This window comes from Aythya marila, assembly GCF_965140915.1.
Source record: "Aythya marila genome assembly, chromosome: 3".
Classification (NCBI taxonomy): domain Eukaryota; kingdom Metazoa; phylum Chordata; class Aves; order Anseriformes; family Anatidae; genus Aythya; species Aythya marila.
The window spans coordinates 78,469,692-78,488,956 of record NC_139044.1 but is presented as its reverse complement, the minus strand read 5'-3'; the positions used below and the strand labels follow the sequence as shown (position 1 = coordinate 78,488,956).

The 19,265-nt window shown below is 40.4% G+C and overlaps 1 protein-coding gene across 1 annotated transcript in view; it reads right to left on the bottom strand.

Moving 5' to 3' along the window:
- Window positions 1-2,730, bottom strand: part of TPD52L1 (TPD52 like 1) — a 55,198-nt gene extending 52,468 nt beyond the window's left edge. The window contains exon 1 of the mRNA XM_082755715.1: window positions 2,687-2,730. Within this exon, the coding sequence (XP_082611841.1) occupies window positions 2,687-2,705 (19 nt within the window). The 5' untranslated portion in view covers window positions 2,706-2,730. The remainder of the gene's footprint in view (window positions 1-2,686) is intronic.
- Between the last annotated feature and the right edge of the window lie 16,535 nt (window positions 2,731-19,265).

Below are 19,265 nucleotides of genomic sequence, written 5' to 3'. Positions count from 1 at the left end.
TATTTCTTTAGAAAATAATTTTAACATTAATTACTAATATGCTCCACCTGGTAGTCTGTCTTACCTAGCTGGCATCAAATGCTGCAAGACATATTTAATACATTTAAGTATAACAGTAATTCCATTTCAGTCCATGAAACCTCTCTATTTCTTTCAGCTCAGTATCAGAGCATTTAACTTTCACAATCTTTGGACCATAGGCAAACGTTCTGTGCCTTGCACCACACAACCTCCTGATAGTTGCTGTGACCTCTATGCAGTACCTTGACTCAGTTACATGGAATAATACTTTTTTTCCCCCCACACAGTTGGAGTAAGATTTATAAGGCTGGTTCATGCCAGTATGTAAAAATTCTGACAAAACATATTTTCCTGTTCTGAAGAAATCCATATTTCATATTTCCTGAACATGAAGTTGATCTACCCAGGCATGGCCTCCCTTCAGGAGGATATAAAATGGCACAAACAGAATTATTTAGAAAAGTCCTTTTGAAGAAAGCCTTCAAAATGCTAAATAGGAGCAATTTAGCAGTGCTTTCAAATGTATAGATTTTATTTTGTCTTTTCAATTGCAATGCAATCCCCCAGCGGAGCACACTGGAACAAACTATTCAGGATTCATTTCTCTGTGGGTATTTGAAGGTTCTTTAGAAGTAATTCATAAACTCATTAAAATGTATAAATATTTCTCCAGCTGCTTAAGCAGCTACTTGAATTCAACGTTTTTTGTTTGTTTGTTTGTTTGTTTGTTGTTGTTGTTGTTTTTTCCAAAGCAAAATGCTACTGTTTTGCTAGTAACCTCCCATAACTGTGGTCTGCAAATGGCATAGTGGAATTGAAAAATTCAGATTTCTGCCTGGTGCTTAGATGTACTTCATTGAATTCAACTGCATTAGAGACATATATATTAAACTCTTTTTGCCAAAAGGCTCCGTAACTGCAGTAGCATGAGCTGAATTGAGTCTACAAGGAAAAAAGGACATTTTGGAACAGAAACTTGCTGACTTGCAAATACCTACTACAAAACTCTTAGCTTGTGCAGCTAGTGTATCAAAGAAAGATTATAATTATTTTTTTTTAAGTAATGGAAGACTGTTCTGAGAAACTGCAGGAATAAAACAAAGAGTTGAGAAATAGAAGAAAAAAAGTGACTTAAGAAGTGAGAAGAACTGACTGCATAGCCTTGAAAAGTCCTGTATTCACCTTTCTGTCAACTGTCAACTAAAACTAAGTTGAAGATTACCAACAAAAAAAAAAAAAAGGAGGAAAAAAATCCTGCACTGGGAATTAAGAATCTCTAACTAGATGAAGCCCAGCAACACAAAATGCTTTTATATTCTCTTATTAGCCAACAGATACTCATTCATATGAAGTTATTAAAGACAAAGACCTTCCTGTGGCAGTAACAGAGCTACTGACCAAAACATAGATTAGCAAGACACATTTATTGGCTTGAATTCTTAACACATACTAAGAATATTAAGAATACTAACACAAGTAAGAACATTTCAGGTTGGATATTAAAATAAATTTCTTCTCAGAAAGAGCAGTTGGGCATTGGGACGGGTTGCCCAGGGAGGTGGTGGAATCACTGTCCCTGGGGGTGTTTAAGGAAAGGTTGGATGTGGTGCTTAGGTTTAGTGGGTGACAGTGGTGGTAGGGGGCTGGTTGGACCAGATGATCTTGAAGGACTTTTCCAACCATAATCATAGAATGGCTGGGGTTGGAAGGGACCTCCAAGATCACCTAGTTCCAATCCCCTGATTCTATGATTCTAACATATTTACTTACATACTTATTAGTCAGGGAAAGGCAATTCAAATGAGTATATACCCCTATCTGGCTATTTGGAATCATATAGCATTTTCTACCAACTCTACAAAACAAGAAATGAGCAGAACTTTTACCATGCGAAGCTCCTGCTTAAAGAACAGGATCTCCCGCTGCTGTCTGCACAGATGCATTTGGTTTAGATAACAGCCTTTCGCTACAATGTTTATGCTGACTTCTAGAACCACCAGGAACCGAGCAACACATCTATTTATTCTGCCAATGTAGCCACGAGGATGGCACATACAGCCTGCTTTAGCCAGAAAGCCCTTCTCCTTCCCCAGCATCAGGAGCTGCACCTTCCCAATGGGAAACCTTCATGTACAACAGCATACCCATTTGCCTCCTTTGTTTTTGTTTAATGCAGTTTTTTTACCTATCCTGGAAGAATGCCTTGACACTTAATTTCAGTAGACAGATGTCTCCCCCCTTCCTTTTTCCCCCTATTTATTTTACAGATGAGATAACGCAGTTTCCAAGCATCCTGCTTTTAAGGAAACATTTGTTCCACCACCTGTTTAGTGCTGTGGGCTTGCGGACACGCGCGACGAAGCCAAAGGGCTCTTCAGAAAACACAACCGAGACCTCGAGGAGAACGAGATCTGTGCAGGCAGCACACCTCCGTCCGACCCACCCCTCACTCAAACCTGGCAGGAAAACTTTCTCCTCTGATCAGTTTCACCCGCAGAGGGAAGAGCGGCTGCTCTGAGTACCCAAGAGCCGCAGTCCCCAAAGGAGCTGCTCGCTGCCTGCCTTCCCCCGTGGGGACCGCGGCTCCGGGCTGAGCTCCCCCGGCACCGGGCCGAGCCTCCCCCCCGCCCGCTGTCCCCGCTGTCCCGCTGCCGGCCGGACTCACCCCGTGCCTGCGGCTCCATGGCCCCGCACGGCCCCGCACCGCAGCCGCCGTCGCCCCGCGCCGAGCAGCGGCTCTCTGACGGCGCCGGGCCGCCGCTCCCCGCCCCCGAGCCGCGGAGCCGGGCGGCGACACCTGCCGGCACCGCACGGCACCGCACGGCTTCTGAGGGCACGGCTCGGCACAGCCCGGCACAGCCCAGGAGCCTCCTGGAACCCTGCCGGCGCCCCGAGGCCTCCGTGTCATAGAATCATTAGGGTTCCAAAAGCCCTCCAAGATCATTTGGTCCAACTATCCCCCTACCGCCAATGTCACCCACTGAACCATGTCCCCAAGCACCACGTCCGACCTTTCCTTGAACACCCCCAGGGACGGTGACTCCATCACCTCCCTGGGCAGCCCGTTGTGTGTCGGATGCTTCCAGCCGCCTTCCAGGACACACTGAGCACACCTAAGCTTCTCGACACCTTTAACGTCAAAAGTGACCAAGGAAGAGAGTAAAGACACCAAGGAAGCATTCGGCATTTTTTTGTGAATTTATTCTAACAGGTAACATTTTAGGTGAAGAGAAGTTAAATCCAAAAGAAAATGATTATGCAGTGAGGTTAAAGAGGTAGAAAATAAGCCCTTCGCCTTAAAACACTGCAGAACATTGCATAGTGTCAACTTTACTTATTTCCCAGCTTCATTTTTCTAACAATTTACAAAATTAAGGCCAAGGCAACCTTGATTTCTCTATATATTTAAAAATGTTTTGCTTTAATATGCATGTGCTGGTGGTTTTGAATTTGAATTATTGTAAAACATGAATTATTTTCTCTAGGCAAGCCTCTCTTCATTGTGATTTGACATCTCCTTAGGCTGGAATTTAGCACTTACAAAAGCATATCGGAGGTTGTCAGAAGAATGAATTCCTGTACTCGTATCATTTCAAATAATGAGACATCCTACCGTGACAAGATTTGAGCTTGGAAATGCCATCAGCTTCTGCATTAAAAAACTCAATCCCAAGTCCAGCAATAAATGTATGAAACAGCTGGAGAAGTTTCTCTCAACAGGTGAAACTATCGGTATAATTACAACATGTACTTGTCCATAAAGTACACTTTGACACTAAAGTACACTATGAAGTGTGATGGAAACTGAGCAGGGGATTTTAACAGGGCTATAACAATAGCGATATTAATTGGTAAGTGATCTCGCCATCTTTACCATTACCACAAGTTTTGTTGTTGTTGTTGGTGGTGGTGGTGGTGTTTGTTTTGTTTTGTTTGTTTGTTGTCATTATTGTTTTGTTTTGTTTTCCCATCTTATTTCTCTCCCCTGCCCTGTTGAGGAAGGGGAGTGAGAAAGCAGCTGCGTGGGTGCCTGGCACCAAGATAAGGTGAGCCCACCACATTAACCAAATACTAAGCCCTTCCTCAGGGATGCAGGAAAGACAGGGCAGGAGCCAAAGGCACAGTGGAAACTAGATGTATTACATTAATTTTCTCATACTGGTATATCTACCTTGGGACAACATTGTCTTTTACCTGAGTACCTGATTCATAAGATTTTGTTAAGAAATTGCAATTCTGCAGCATGGAATTTTCTTATCTGTCTAACAGGGTTTCCTAAAGTTTCTTCCAGGCTGCATGGGAAGTGCTAGGGACATGTAAGATCATACAGAATGCATTCACAATATATATTTATTTTACCTTCATGTGAACTCTGTAATAACTAGAAGTGGATGTCAACAATTCTAACCAATAAAAATGCCTGAAAAAGATGCTCTTCGGTGATTTAGTCTGTCTTTGAAATCTTACATTCTTACACTTTTATCAGCAAATTTTCATGACTGTTCTAATAGTTACAGAACTACTTTCAGAATTAGTTTAATGGTCTGGTGACAAAGTATTCAAGTAGTTTATTTTTTTCTTCCTATGAAATGTATTTTCTCCAGCTGCTACTAGCAGAATGTAAGATGAAGATAAAAACCTTCTGTTGATTAGAAGTTGTTCCAGCGTTCAGCATTGTATGAAGCATGATCTGTGGTGGAACCATATGCAGAAAATTATTTTCTTCTTATTAGTAAGAAATAAAAATGCCTGTATGATTCTTCTATAGCTCAATTTTCTTTTCAGCATCCTGACTTTCTCATAAAAGGGGTCTGTGGAACTTAACTTCATATTGGCTATTTGGCATTGATCACTATACTGCTATCAGGAGAAAATCAGCAGCTGCTTCCAACTATAAATGCTGCATAAAGAACCTGGATCAAGATCTTTATCTGATGTCAACTGACATCTCTATTATAACCAATAATATTCTGATTAGCCATTGAGGTAGTCTGTGATAAATGGCCAGTATGACAGTCAATAACAGAGTATTATGGCAACTCATATTTAGAAGTGAAATAAATATTTTTTTTGCACCACTCAGCAGGTTTCTGACTGTCCTGTCAATGGAAAGTGTTTCTTCCCCACCTTCTCATTTTTTTTCCCAGTTTTTCTTAGATAAAACATAAGGTGAATGATGGATGTTGAGCAAGTAGCTAAGCACACCAGAAAGCTCACCAGAATCCAATAAAATAGAGAGTTAAAATGTGAAGATTGTATCAGACTACATTTTTTAGGCAAAGTGATTGTATAGCGTTGGATTCTAATTTGCATTTGTAATTTTGAGGAAGTGGGAATTTAACCGTAATTTATTGTTGAAATACTAAAGCTTGGAGCCTTTTGGAAAGAAAAGCTATGAATGCTGAAAGGTGATAATTTTTCCAGAAGGTACCATTGTGCCTACAATGCATTAGAATATAGAAGCTCAGAAATCTCGGGCTATTGAAAATTGTATTACAAATATTTTTATATGGATGGAGAGCAAATGTGAATGCATAAGAGCAAAACACGATCAGGAGAAGGGCTATTAAAATGGCATGTGTGGCTGACACCTATGGGTGTCAGCTCTGAAATAGAAACAATGACTAAATCCCGGTGACTCACAGAGGTTGGACAAGAGAGAGAGAGATTAATCACAGTCATTCCTGAAGGGTGTGATAAGACATCCAAAATCAGCACACACCTAAGAAGAACCCACAAAATGTGGGGAGGAGCTTCAAAACTGATGTCTGAGATGCCTACACAGAGCTGCCATGTGATCTATGGGAGATCTGTGAAGTGGCATCTTGGGACAGGCAGGATACCCTAAGATATCTGAAATGCCACTAGATGTCCAACTTCAGGCACTTGAGTTATTCCATACAGATAGAATTTAGTTACCTACAGATAAATATCCAGTGTCATCTGGCAGTACCTGGGGGATCTGAGACACCTTCACAGAGCAGAAAGATACTTTAACTGTTTAAAGGTTGTTTCAAAAATTATTTTCCCTGTTTAGTCTGCAATTTGAGGCATGTGTCCCCTGCTACAGATTGTTTTAAAACCATGATTATATTGAACCCAGTTTACCTTTTAGATCAGTGGTCCAGGCACACTTGGAAAATATGTCTAGCACTGTCAAGATGTATTTAATGTCTTGCTTTGTTTGGAAAACTTACATATTCACCAAGTCTGCCAGTCATCGTGCATCTACCTCTGCTACAGTCACCTCGTTTCTTTTCAAAAGTATTCTGGCCACCTTGTGTAACATGTAGGTGTCATGGTTTGCCAGTCAGGTTGTCACTGGGCTTCTGGTCAGACCAGCAATTGACCCCCGAGTCTCCCCAAGGGTCCTCACAAGGGTCCTCAAGAGCACAGTAAATATCCTTTAACAGAAGTGGTGGCATACATGTAGATGTGTCTACTGAGACACCGCTGCTACATACATGAGAAAGGAAACACCAATCGATTTAACTCAGGCAGACAAATCCTTTGTGCATCCTGACCTAAGGATAATGAAGCACACCTAGCCCCAGCTTGCACCCTGTAGTAGTCTCACAGGTAGCTGTACGTTCCCCCACAGCTAGGGGCAGAGGAAGGTGCCCCTACCAGGCACCCTCTGTGAAACCTGAAGCATAACTTCCGATTCATGGCCCCAGTGGCTGGATCTCCTGGTTCATGTCATCTTTTTCTTGGTATCCCCTTGCGTTTCCCTGCACTGTCCCCATGCACATGTTCTTAAGTGACAGCTTGTCTGTGTTTTCCAGTTTTGCAGGTGGGGTTGGCTGTGTTCTGCAGCACCATGCCCAGCACTGGGTGCAGCACTGCAGGGGCAGCACTCCGAGTGTGGCATTGATAGTGCTAATTAGAGGGGAAGGATTCCTTGCCTGGACCTGCTGGCACCACACTGTCTCAGGCAGCCCAGGACACCACCGTTGTCCTGTGGTGTCCCCGTGCTTCATGCTGCTGGTCACACCACCTCAAGGCCAGTAGCTCAGACAGTTTTCGGTCCACCTTTGTGTCCATTTACCTAGCAATGTGTCACTCTTGTTATACAAAAAACTCGCTGTTTTGAAAAATACAGCAAAATGGTGAATCTATATTAGAATTAAGATTTTAATGGGTCAAAACTAATCTCTGACACAGAGAGATCCAATGCAATTGATTTTTAGTTCAGCATAACTCATACAGTTATTTGCATCTTTTTTTTTAATATCCAAAAGATAAGCTTTCCTGAAAGCAAGGGTACAATTTATTTTTCATATGTAACTAAGAAGTGGAGTTCGTGACTGGGACTGTTTAGATTCTTTATGGGATTAGAAAGCATTCATCTATATGTATGCACTGGGAAGCTGGTACACAAGATACGTTTGGGAAGCATTTAATTCAGCCTCTTAAAGGAGTTCTCTCTTTGAAGCACTCTTGATACTGATGGAATGCCTAACACATTTAATTATTGCTGTATTGATGGATTTAATGTGCATTTCTGGGGTTTAAATCCTGCATCTCCAGACTGAAGTGGAAATGTGTCCTGCCACATGATGAGGAGTGACTGAACCAACCGGAAAACATTCCTGCCTATTATCTGGATCACTAAAGCCAAAATATAGTACAATTACATCACAGGCTACGTCTTTATTTTTGAGATGTCTGTGCAGTTTTGTGTTTTTCTCAATGGAAGCAGGTTCCTTTTGTTAATCCATGTTTTCATCCATGCAATAAATGTGACACCCCTGCACGCTCCCTGGCGTTGTGAATTCTGCATGCAGGAAGAGTCACGATGATGTGAGGATCAAACTGGGGGATGTGTGATCTATAAAGCACTCTCCTCTCTAAGGCATGAGAGGATGCCAATGAGGCATGCCAATTCCTAGAGTATTCCTGCAAAAGCTTTCCAAGGCAGACAAGAAAAACTGACTTGCCTTGCTTTCAAAGAGTGTATAAAGGCTTTGCATGCTCTCTACTTCCCATTATCAGAATCCTAGGTTTAGTTAAGAATAAGAAATAGAGAACTAAGTTTTCACCTGTTAATAAGATATTGTGCTTATGTGACTGAAGAGTAGATTTACAGAAAGGAATTTAAACTGTAACAAAAATCATTTTCTTTCCTTTTATATCCACAGCAAAATGTTGAAATTTTTCCTCCATCAGATAAGCATGAGGAGTCAGTCCAATTAAATTCCTTGAGTTACTCAGCGATATCAGGAAAACTACCTTTGATGTAACATAAGGATTTTCTGTTCACTGTTATTCAGGTTGGTTTGCCACAATTTTAATTCCTGCCTAGCACAAATTATCTCCATCTCCTTGTCAGAGATCTGCCTGTCTGTTTCTTCTTTGTCTTTGGTTGTGTGATCTCATCCACTAAGGTCTGTTTCTCATTAAAATGAATTTTTCAGAAATGAAAAATGTTATTTTAATGGGAGTAAAGCTTTTTTTTTTTTTAGCACAGAAAGGTCTTTTTCATTCTTATTTGATAAGCACACACTGACAAAATTACAAACATTTATGAAACAATCAACCAGGATAATTATAGATCATTTTACCCCACAGGTAGGTCAATTATTTCTTTAATCAAGTTATGCATATATTAAGTACTACCTGTATCCAGGCTGGTGCTAATTGAAATGATTCATGATTACTGCATACTTTAAAATCTCATCAGATTTCAGAATTGGGTTTGGCCTAGCAAAGGACTTTGTTGTTATTCCTCTGCAGCCAAATTAGCTGTGCTGATTTAAATTCTATATTTCATTTCTACTCCTTTGGTCTGTCTACAGTTGTCTCTTTTGCAGACAGATGTCCTTTACCAGTAGCTGTCTGCATTCAAGCACATTCCGTGGCCAGTGGGGAAAAATTAAGCGAGACTAATGACCATCAGGCTACTAGTTCTGTTCTCATTTTATATAACTTCATTTTTAAGGCATCACAAAGAGCAGAATACCTGAGAAATCAATACCAGCTTAACAAACCTTATTTCCACGTTGATCACCTGTAAATAAACTCAGCCTCAGGCCTTTAGGCTGAAAAACACCAATACTGAATACTGTAATACATTAAAGCTGAAACAATGATTGATACAAGTTAGATTTGGTGGAAGCACAAGTATTTAAATCAGGAAATTTTTCTGAGAAAAGCTCAGGAACTTCTTCATATAACCTCAGTAAACTGTATTCAAAGATTCTCTAGGCATATTTGTAATATTCAACTATATGGTTGCCTGCTTTTTTACTTATCGAGACTGTTACGAATAAGTAGTACACCGTTTTACCACTTGATGGTGCTAAATGTTTTACACTCTTAAGCAATGCTATAAACACACTTAACAAACGGAATCACCGTTTGAAATACAGTTCAAGTTGAAGCTTGAGTCGTATTTCATTTTTGTAGGAAACATACACTTATCACTTGATATCATGGGTATTTAAAGATTTAGCATTACAGTTCACCTGTTGTAACTTTAGCACTGAAAGCTGTTTTAAATGGGTATGTGTGCCAGTGATTCATCTGGCCTCCCCCTCTCGATTCCCCACCGACTGGGTATTTACATCCAGTAGGTAATGACAGCCAGGCACGTACAGCTCTCTAATGTGCTCCTTTTGCTCATACGCATCCCTGCCAGCACGTCTACCACATAGTTATCATCTCATTTCCAAGATCAGCATCATGTCCTCACCATTTGCAAGGCTCTTATTTATATTTAAGTCTAGGACAAAATGAACTTACCTGGGCAGCTTGACTCACCCGTGGAAGGAGGCTGACTCTGGGTCCTTGGCTTAGCAATTAGCTTGAGCAGCATTGGAAGAGACCAGAGCAAGATTTTTCAGGGAGCTCTTAGTCTTGGTTAGCAAAATCGGTTGGATAGATTTGATATGGGACAGTGAGCGGTAGTAGAGTTTAGGGGCAATTACCAACAGTCATGGTAATTAGAAAAGGTATGGGTGGGGATCCATGCTTGGCTTGTAAGATTTGGGTGTGTTAAAAAAGACAGCAAGGATGGAAGCAAGAGAAGGATCTTGTATGTACTCATGTTAGGGAGGCTGGAGGCAGGATTTATGGACAAACTGACATTTTGCTGTAGGGTGGGTGCTCTTTGGAGATGTTACTGGAAAGAGACTGCCCAGATGCTGCTACTCATAGCCTTTTTATATTAGATCTAAGAGAAAAGGTGTCCACAGGCTTGCTCTGCTTCAGTAGAACATGAACAACATGTTTACAATAATTGTAAAGGGAAACTGTGAAAGCTATGTGAGTGCAGATGAAGGAATACAAGGAAATGTAATGCAGGAAGGTGCAGAAGGCTACTGTCTTGAGGATGCCTTGAAGATGTTAGGATGCTGTCTAGCTGAAAAAGAGTTACACAGGTGCAGGCCTAGATGTGTGTGCACCATTCTATGCACAAGGTGAAATTGTCTATTAGACCTATGAAAGATAAGACCTATGACTTATTGCAATTTGGGAAAAGGATGCATGACTGCACTTTCTGACCTCTCCACTAAGGTAGAGGTGTCTCAGCCATGTGTCTGCAATCATCTTTACTCTGATTTACTTAAGATTTTGTTATCAGAAACCATATTCAAAAACGACAATACAACTTTTGGAGTATCTGCAAAACATACATTAGCACAATATTCTCACTACCATTACGCACACTGTATCTGTCTGCTACTTTTGTATGACTAAACTGCTTCACGGAAGTCTAATTGAATCATATTAAAACGTGTCTGTTCTCAAGCACTGCCCCAGCCCAAGAGCTTGAAGACACACAAGCCTGCCAGAGCACAATTAGAATCAAATTGCAAAATCACACTACTGCCTCCCAAACCCTGACACGCACACAAAGCACTTTTCAAGGCAGGTTTTCCTGGAAAACAGTTCTCGCTTCCAGCTTCTAACTGTTCAGGTAGGTCTGCTTTTCAATCTGCTGCGCTGAAAACAGCGTGTAGTAATGACAAGCTCAGTCTCTGAGGCTTTACTTCTCTGCATTTTATTAAAAGAACACTGCTGTCTGTTCAGTGCAAGACCTCCACTGTTGCTACTTTCCTACCCAATTCTGCCTTTCAGCATCCACTCTGCTTAGCTCAGACAGGATCCTCAGTTCAGGCTTGCACTTGCAATAGGCACTGACATGAAAAGCTTCTGTTCCCAACTAATAAATAGAGCTGGCCTAACCTTAGGTCATCTGCGGTGGGGAGGATCAGTTAGCATAAATGTTTCAGCGTAATTGCACGTACAGTTCGATGCAGCCTTGTTGCCAGAGCTGCTGCTTAAACACGAGGGACAACAAACATAACCCCTACAAATGTAGTGCAATCAGATAGATAGGACTAAAAAAAAAAGGGTTCAACAATTAACAGGATTCAAATTATATACATACACATATAATAGTTATGTAGTAACATATTTTAATATTTTAATGAATACTAAAACATGTAATAAGAATATAGATATAACCTAGAGGGGAAAATAATCTGCACATAAGAAATATGTTATTTCATTATTTTACTAATTTGCATAACATTCAAAGCAAAACAAATTGCTCAGTCTGAGTTTTACTGTATGTATATGTCCACAATGTCAATAAGCAGGCTGGAAGTTTTTCCGATGAGTTAACTTCCTAATGTGGGTGGAGAAAAAGACAAGCAGAGAATTTTCCTTTTGGAAAAAAAATCTGTAAGGCTGTATAAAAAGTCTGTGGATAGGTAAAAAGAGAACTTTTTGAATCGCTCATTTAAACAATCTTTATTCCTATAGATGAGAGATAAGTGGGGTTTGAAAACTGTTTGAATAAACAAGAATATCAGAACTCTGAAAAAGAACTGGGAAGGAACCAAGCTCTCTTCCATCTGAGCACATTCTAGTCTTTTAGTTACTGCTCTTTGGAAGGATTTTTCCTTTTATCAGATGATGTATCAGCTCCCCACTGCAGAGTTTCTTCCTGCTCTTCTGGAAGTAATAATCAAGAGGGTTTATCTCTGCTGGGAAAGGAATAGTAAAATGGAAGGAATAATTGCTTTAATCTATTACAGCTATTCCTTAGATCATAATACTGCGAAGACAGGATATATATATATATGTGCATATATATTAGAATAATCTACATTTCAGGAAACTTAGTAACAAATAACTTCATTAAAAAATGGTCAAAACCGATTTTGTTCCTTTTGCACAGGGGAAATAAAAGATTCAGTGAAGGAAATTGAAACAACCTCCTTTCTCTATTGTCTCTTCACTGTGTTAAGCATCCTGTCCAGTTCTCAGTCTAGTAAAGACTAACTAGGATTCAGAAATAAGATCTTGGTGTTACAGCAGATGTTTTCAAACTTTCACTTTCTTGCTCATTAGCAGTCAAAAAAGCCAACCATACATGAAGATTAAGCCATTATAAAATTCCAGTTTCCCAGAACTTCAATACTATGTGTACTTCTCATCGACCTTTTGTATTATACCACCTATCTCAAAAACAATCTGATGGAACTAGAAAAGGTATGGAGAAGAGCAATAAGGACAGTAAGAGCATTGTAAGACCATCTGTTCTGTGAGCATCTCACAGGCTGGGGTTCTTCAGCTTGGAAAAGTCATATTGGGTGAGGGAGAACAGGGATACAAAATGTTATATACAGCAGGGAAGTCTCACGAGTGACATGGGGCTGATAGTTCACTGTCCATTCCCATATAACGAGTATTGGCAACCAAGATTAGTGTAAGGTCACAAATTGCAAATAAACATGAGTAAATACTGATTCAAGTAACGTACTGAGCTGTGCAACTCTTTGCCACAAGATATCGTTTTTAATGAAAATTTGTTCAAAAATGATTGGGAAACTTCACTTAAGAAATACCTGTGTTAATACCTGTTTAATATACTTTATCCAAAGGCAAAGCAGGAAAAAATTAGTCTTGTGATGGACTAAGTCAATTATTCTTGTGATGGACTCTGTGTTGAGGCAGCAACATACTAAGGACATTGAGTGACAGGGGTACATTGCCCCCAACGAAAGTCAACAGAAACACGTAGTAGGTGAAAATATCTTTCTTGTTCAGTTATGCATAAAAAAGGGAGGTAGTTCTAACTTCAGCTACCTTTGAACTCACGCACAATAAAATGCAGAGTATGCATCTGGCTAAAATCTATTTTGAAAACATAATTATAGTCTCTTTACAAAATCTGTTGAAGATGTATGCTTTTACCCAACATTTTTCAAACAGCTCCTTCTCCTTTAAATTGTGAGTCTGGGCAGCATTCCTGAAAAAGACAAGCTGATGCTAGGCTTCCAAGTACATGGCATCTTTTCAAAGATACCTCACATCTATCAGACCCACTGAGGTTGCACGGAGACACTATCCCATTTCAATGCATTTCTGAACAGTACTCCAGTGATTATGTCTACTCCAATTTAGTTTTCTGTTCTTGGGCAAAGAGCACAATATCCTTATTCAGTGAAATGGCTGCATTCTTTCCTTTTCATTACATGCAGAATGTCTCATAAAAATTCCTTAATTTGATTTATAATAACAAATATGCTTGATGTGCTGTTCTACTAGTTCATTTTTAACTTTCGTTAACTCCTGCACAAATTCATTAAGTGCCTGGTAACAGAAGACCGTGTCATACAATATCACTTAAACATGATGTAAACCACTAACACACAATAAATCTCATGTCACTTCTCTTAACCCACTTGATCATTTCCTTTTTCTGGCATGGTGGGCTGTCAATAAAATAAGCAGGCACGAACATGACAGATTTAGCAAAATGAAGTGTTTTGTCTCTTAAGGCTTCATATCTTTGCCAACATAACCAGACTGAATCAGAAAGCTTTTTCCATATATAGTTATATTTAACTATATTGGGGCTTTTGAAAGACATCTGCTTTCCTTACTGATGTTAAGCCCCTTCTAGGTAAGGGAACAGACTTAGGTGGACCACATGGCTCATGGGTGGATACTTGGATATTTTGCGGATGCTATACTGCTAGGTGAAAATGAAGGGTGAGGCTACCGTCACCTACTAATTCCACTGTCACCAGGCTGGAATAGAACATGCAAGTGAGCACTTGCTTCAGGATCAACATTACAAATAAAATAAAATAAAATAAAAAATAAAAAATAAAGATTTTTCCAAGATATTTCCAAGATAAAGTAACTACTCCAGAACAGAATGCCCACAAGGAGCACTTACACTGGCATAGATAAAGAAAATAACTGCTCATTTTTAGCTATGCTGGTCTATTGCTTTTCCCTCAGTGTCTTTAAGTCCCTAGTAATTAACTGTGGCTTTTTCTTTTAATGAGAGAAATGCCTTAAGAGAACATCAGGGGAGATAGCTGAAATCTGTCTCTTTCTCCAGCATCAGAAAATTTCAGAGGAAACTGTAATGATGACAGAAAAAAAATTTAAGAAAGTTGAAAAACACATATTGGCAATATTGTTTGTAACATTTAAGCTTATGACAACAAATATACTCCAGGGGAAGACTGGAGTCTTTAGTCTTTTATTATTTTTTCAGCTTCAGAAACAATCCATGGCTGAAAATATATGGGTCTTTTAGTCTGTGCAATGATGCCTAAAAGTGAAGTTTGTTAAGCAACTTCTAATTTGTTACCTAGATTTCAATTTTGTTGTTGCTTAAATCTAAAGAAAAATATTAATAATAAATTAAATATATATTTTATCACCAGCTTTTCTTTGATATCTTTCTCTAGCAACTTTTTGGCTGGTGACATCCAAAGCACCACAAAGGAATTAGAAAATTCTAGTTCCAGAAATTGTTACTGGAGATTCTTGATATATTCAGACCCTATGCTTGAAGAAATAGTCTCCATAACTGTGAAAGATCAGATCAAAGCTATCTGTACTTTTCAGTTCCTGGATCAAGGATTTATTCTCATTGTGTTTTTCTATTTACCTCTTCTCATCTTTATATGTGTTCATACCCACCAGTCATAGTGGTATCCAGTACACAGTTGGCATACTTTCAATGATCTAATTACCATTTCTATGCTTTAGGGCTAATGTTCAAAGAACGAAATTTCACACTGAGGTTAAAAGGAATGCTTATACACGCAGAAAAAGACCATGTATGGAAATCTACATATTTCCTTGGGATTCTAAAGAAATGGGGCTTGTAACACCACATTGCACAGTGGTCTAGAATAACGAACCTTGAAGGTGTTAAGTTCCTACATGAGTTGTGAAAAATCAGTACCTAGGCACAAGAGACTATAGTAGGAGTGCTTTCAATAGAAAGAAAGACTGCAGCACAAGGTCACCATTACCTGGCCAGCCAGCCTGCCCACTCCTGAAAACTGATCTGGCAACCAGCACAGCTGTACTAGATGATCAGCTGGCACATATATACTTCTGAAAAAGGTAGAGCATTTGCTACTTCTTGCTCAGCTGGAGATGGTGTCAGGTGAGAACTGTCAGGTTCTAGAGATTTAATGAGGAGGAATAAGGTCATATAGGATGTATTATAGCGGAGGGATGGCAAAAATAAATACACAAGAAACCAGACTGTATTAATCTTTCTGTTCATGGAACAGCTCATTTTAAATATTGTATGCCCAACAAGCACAGAATCATAGAATCATAGAATATCCTGAGTTGGAAGGGACCCTTAAGGATCATCAAGTCCAACTCTTGACACCGCACAGGTCTACCCAAAAGTTCAGACCATGTGCCTAAGTTCACAGTCCAATCTCTTCTTAAATTCAGACAGGCTCGGTGCAGTGACCACTTCCCTGGGGAGCCTGTTCCAGTGTGCAACCACCCTCTCTGTGAAGAACCCCCTCCTGACGTCCAGCCTAAATTTCCCCTGCCTCAGCTTAACCCCGTTCCCGCGGGTCCTGTCACTAGTGTTAATGGAGAAAAGGTCTCCTGCCTCTCGACACCCCCTTACAAGGAAGTTGTAGACTGTGATGAGGTCTCCCCTCAGCCTCCTCTTCTCCAGGCTGAACAGGCCCAGTGACCTCAGCCGTTCCTCATACGTCTTCCCCTCCAGGCCTTTCACCATCTTCGTAGCCCTCCTCAGGACACTTTCCACAGGAACCAGCAGAAACAATGGCTGGTCTCTGCTTCTCATCAGTGAGTTAAGTTTTTCATGTCTAATATGGTTGGTCTCTAACCTAAACAGCAATGTACAATTTTCATGGGATCTGCCTTCACAACAATCATTTTCCTTTCTTGGAAATCATCTGTTGCCACCAACTTCATAACTTTGAATCCTTTTTGTAGTTCTTGTTTCACTTTAAAGTATCTGTATATTCACATCCACAACAATCTTCCAGTTCTTGTTCTTATATTAAAGGTAGTGGATAATAGTTATATAAAAATGCAACTGCTTAAGCAAAGAAATACATTTCCACACTAGAATGCAGATAATTCAGTGCTAAAGACTGCCATTGAGATGAGCTAACTAGCAAAATAATAATGACTTCAAACAGCTAAAAAAGTATATGGGTAAGAAAACAATGGTGAAATTATTTCATAATGATTATTTTGTTATGTACCATGCTAAACCATCAAGGAATGAAAAATGATACCAGTCTGTAGTTTTTATCTAGCTATATATGGAAACATAATGTAATATAGTGGTCTGAAAACATGACATGTCTGGCTTCCTGTGTGCCCATGCTGACCCCTCAGGTAGTGAGGGAAAATGGAAGCTAAGGACAGGCAGCCATCACCAAAGCAGTTACTGCAGCTCACATTTAAGCTGCCTTTTTTGGGGCACTCCTCATCTGTCAGGATATCAGCTGAATTAATAGCTTTGGTAAAGGAAGCTGGTCCTTGCTTATCCCCTGCTCAGGCAGAGGCATGCCACAGGCTCACAAGGGAACCCTGTGGAAGATCAGTGTTTATGAATTATAGTTATGACAATCATGTCTAGTCCTCGAATGCTCATTGTTGGTGAAGAAAAGTCATTTTTTCTCTGTCTGGTCTCCTTTTACTGCTATAAGAAAGATAACAGATAAACATGACTTAATAAATGATAGTTAAATGGAGGCCACATGCTGCCTGTCATCTAAGTAACCTGTTCTGTAAAAATATCATTGTAAGAAGAGTGGTGACATAAAGTGCTTGTTATAAAGGAATTTGAGAAAAAAGGCAATGGCAGACACTGCAGGTCAGAAACACTGAAGGCTTTATTCGAAAGCTATACCAAATTAATGTTTGATTTGGCAAAGGTGCGCCACTAGGCAGTATATTATGAGCTTTGACTTGTCCACCACCTCATAAAAAACACATGAAATTATGACAAATACATGTTTTTAGAAGTACTTTTAATAAATAATAAACATATAGTAAAACTAAAAGTTACAGTACACATTGTTTGAAAATAAAAAAGTTGAAATCAAGAAGCCTTGAGGGAAGCTCTGAGAAGCAAGGGGCCTGCCCCAGCAGTGTGCTGCTGCAGCATATGTGCAGCCTTTCCAGCAGTTCACAGGCTTAAATGTTTTCTGCTTCGTAAAGTTATTTTGGTGCAACTCACCGAACACTTGAGACTCCCATTACTGCTATTTGACAATATAAGAGTTAAAAGAATAAAATCTGCATTCAGGTTTCCAAGCAGATGGGGTAAGGAGGAGGGTGGATGGGGAAGATCCCCTGGGTTAGGCAGGGAGCTCAGGGAGGAACTATCAGCTAGGTAAAACCCAGGGCCAGGCCTGTGCTGTATTCACCAACCCCAAACCCGCTGGGCCAAGGTCCCCTCAGGGGTGGTGGGGCCTTCCTGTCACAGGGGGAACACTGAATGGCTGCAGCCAGCCTTGGGCCTGCACCAGACCCTGCCCTCCCTTCTCTAGCTGGGGTTTCTCATCCTGGGCAGGCCCCAGGAAGCAGCAGGCACCCCGCGGCTGGGAGATAGGCTGGGCATTGGGTGCCTAGGCTGGGTGGTGTGGCCCCTGCTGGAAACTCCTGGCTCTGCCCCGCTCTCTACAGGTGCTGCATTCCTGTGGCCACCTCTGTCAGCCTTACCAAGGGCAATGGGTAACATGAGTTGGGTCATGCAATGTTGTTGGGACCGGGGTTCAGAAGACAGTGTGTCACCAGTATCATCATTAAAATCCATCCACAATGAAACTTCAGACTTGATGCCACCCTTCACTAGCGTAGTATTTCTTTACCCACCCCCACGAGCCACCCCAAACCACCGCTCAGGCAACTAGATGCACTATAAATGTACTAAAAAAAAATAATCATAAAATGAAGAGTGTACGGGTGATCAGCAGAGCATTCTCTATTCACTCACACAAGGATTCTTTCTAGTCTTAATTGGCTTTATGATTTCATTTTGATATACTATGCTTTTCCTACTATCCATTAAGGAGATTGGGTAGTGTCCAGTATTTTTCAACATGAAAGAATAGAAATCTTCATTTTGTAAGTAAAATGTGATTGATGAGACAGAAGGCAGACAAAAGCGAGCAGTGGGTATCTAAAATTGCAGCTAAGAGACAGCGGCTTCTAGAGACCAGCGGTATTACTTATATGCAGGTAGGTCAAGGAGGTGAAGTGTAAATCACTACAGAACATGGACTTTGATGTGTCTATCACTCTTAAGGAATAATGAAAACAAAGCTTGGCTTCAGATCATTTAATATTACAATAGAGTAATTGTTAAGGAGGAGGGAGAAAAAGAGCCTGGGAAAGGCTGAGGTGATGAGTGGATCTAGAAGAGGATAAGGGGGCAACCTAGGTAAAAATTAGGTTGAGGCAAAAGCATTGCTCATATCAGGACACAAAATGAGATGACGGTGAGAACAGCACACTGCAAAGTGGACAGGCTCAAACCACTTCTCAACTTTGCAAATCAGTGTCTTATGTGTCAGCATGTCTGCCTGAGAAGTGGGATAGTGTTTCCCATAGGCAAGTAGGATAGGGGAGGCCATCCCCAATGGATAACTGCTGTAGGTTACTGTCATGTCCACCCAACCTAGTGACCTTCAATATAATGATAAAAACAGAATGATCTAGAAATACTAGGCCGGATCAAGGCTCCAGGGAGCTCAACATCCTACCTCTGACAGCAAAACTAGATGTCTGGGAAAGCATGCGAGTTAACACAACTGAACGCTCCTGTCCAGGCCCCCAAACACTCAAGTCAAAAATTGATATCTGTACAGTCAGTGACTTGCGACAGATTTCTGTTATAACTTGTTATGCTGTCCATGTCAACATGTACAAAATTCCGTCAGTCTTTTGCTGTTTGCATAAAGACTGAT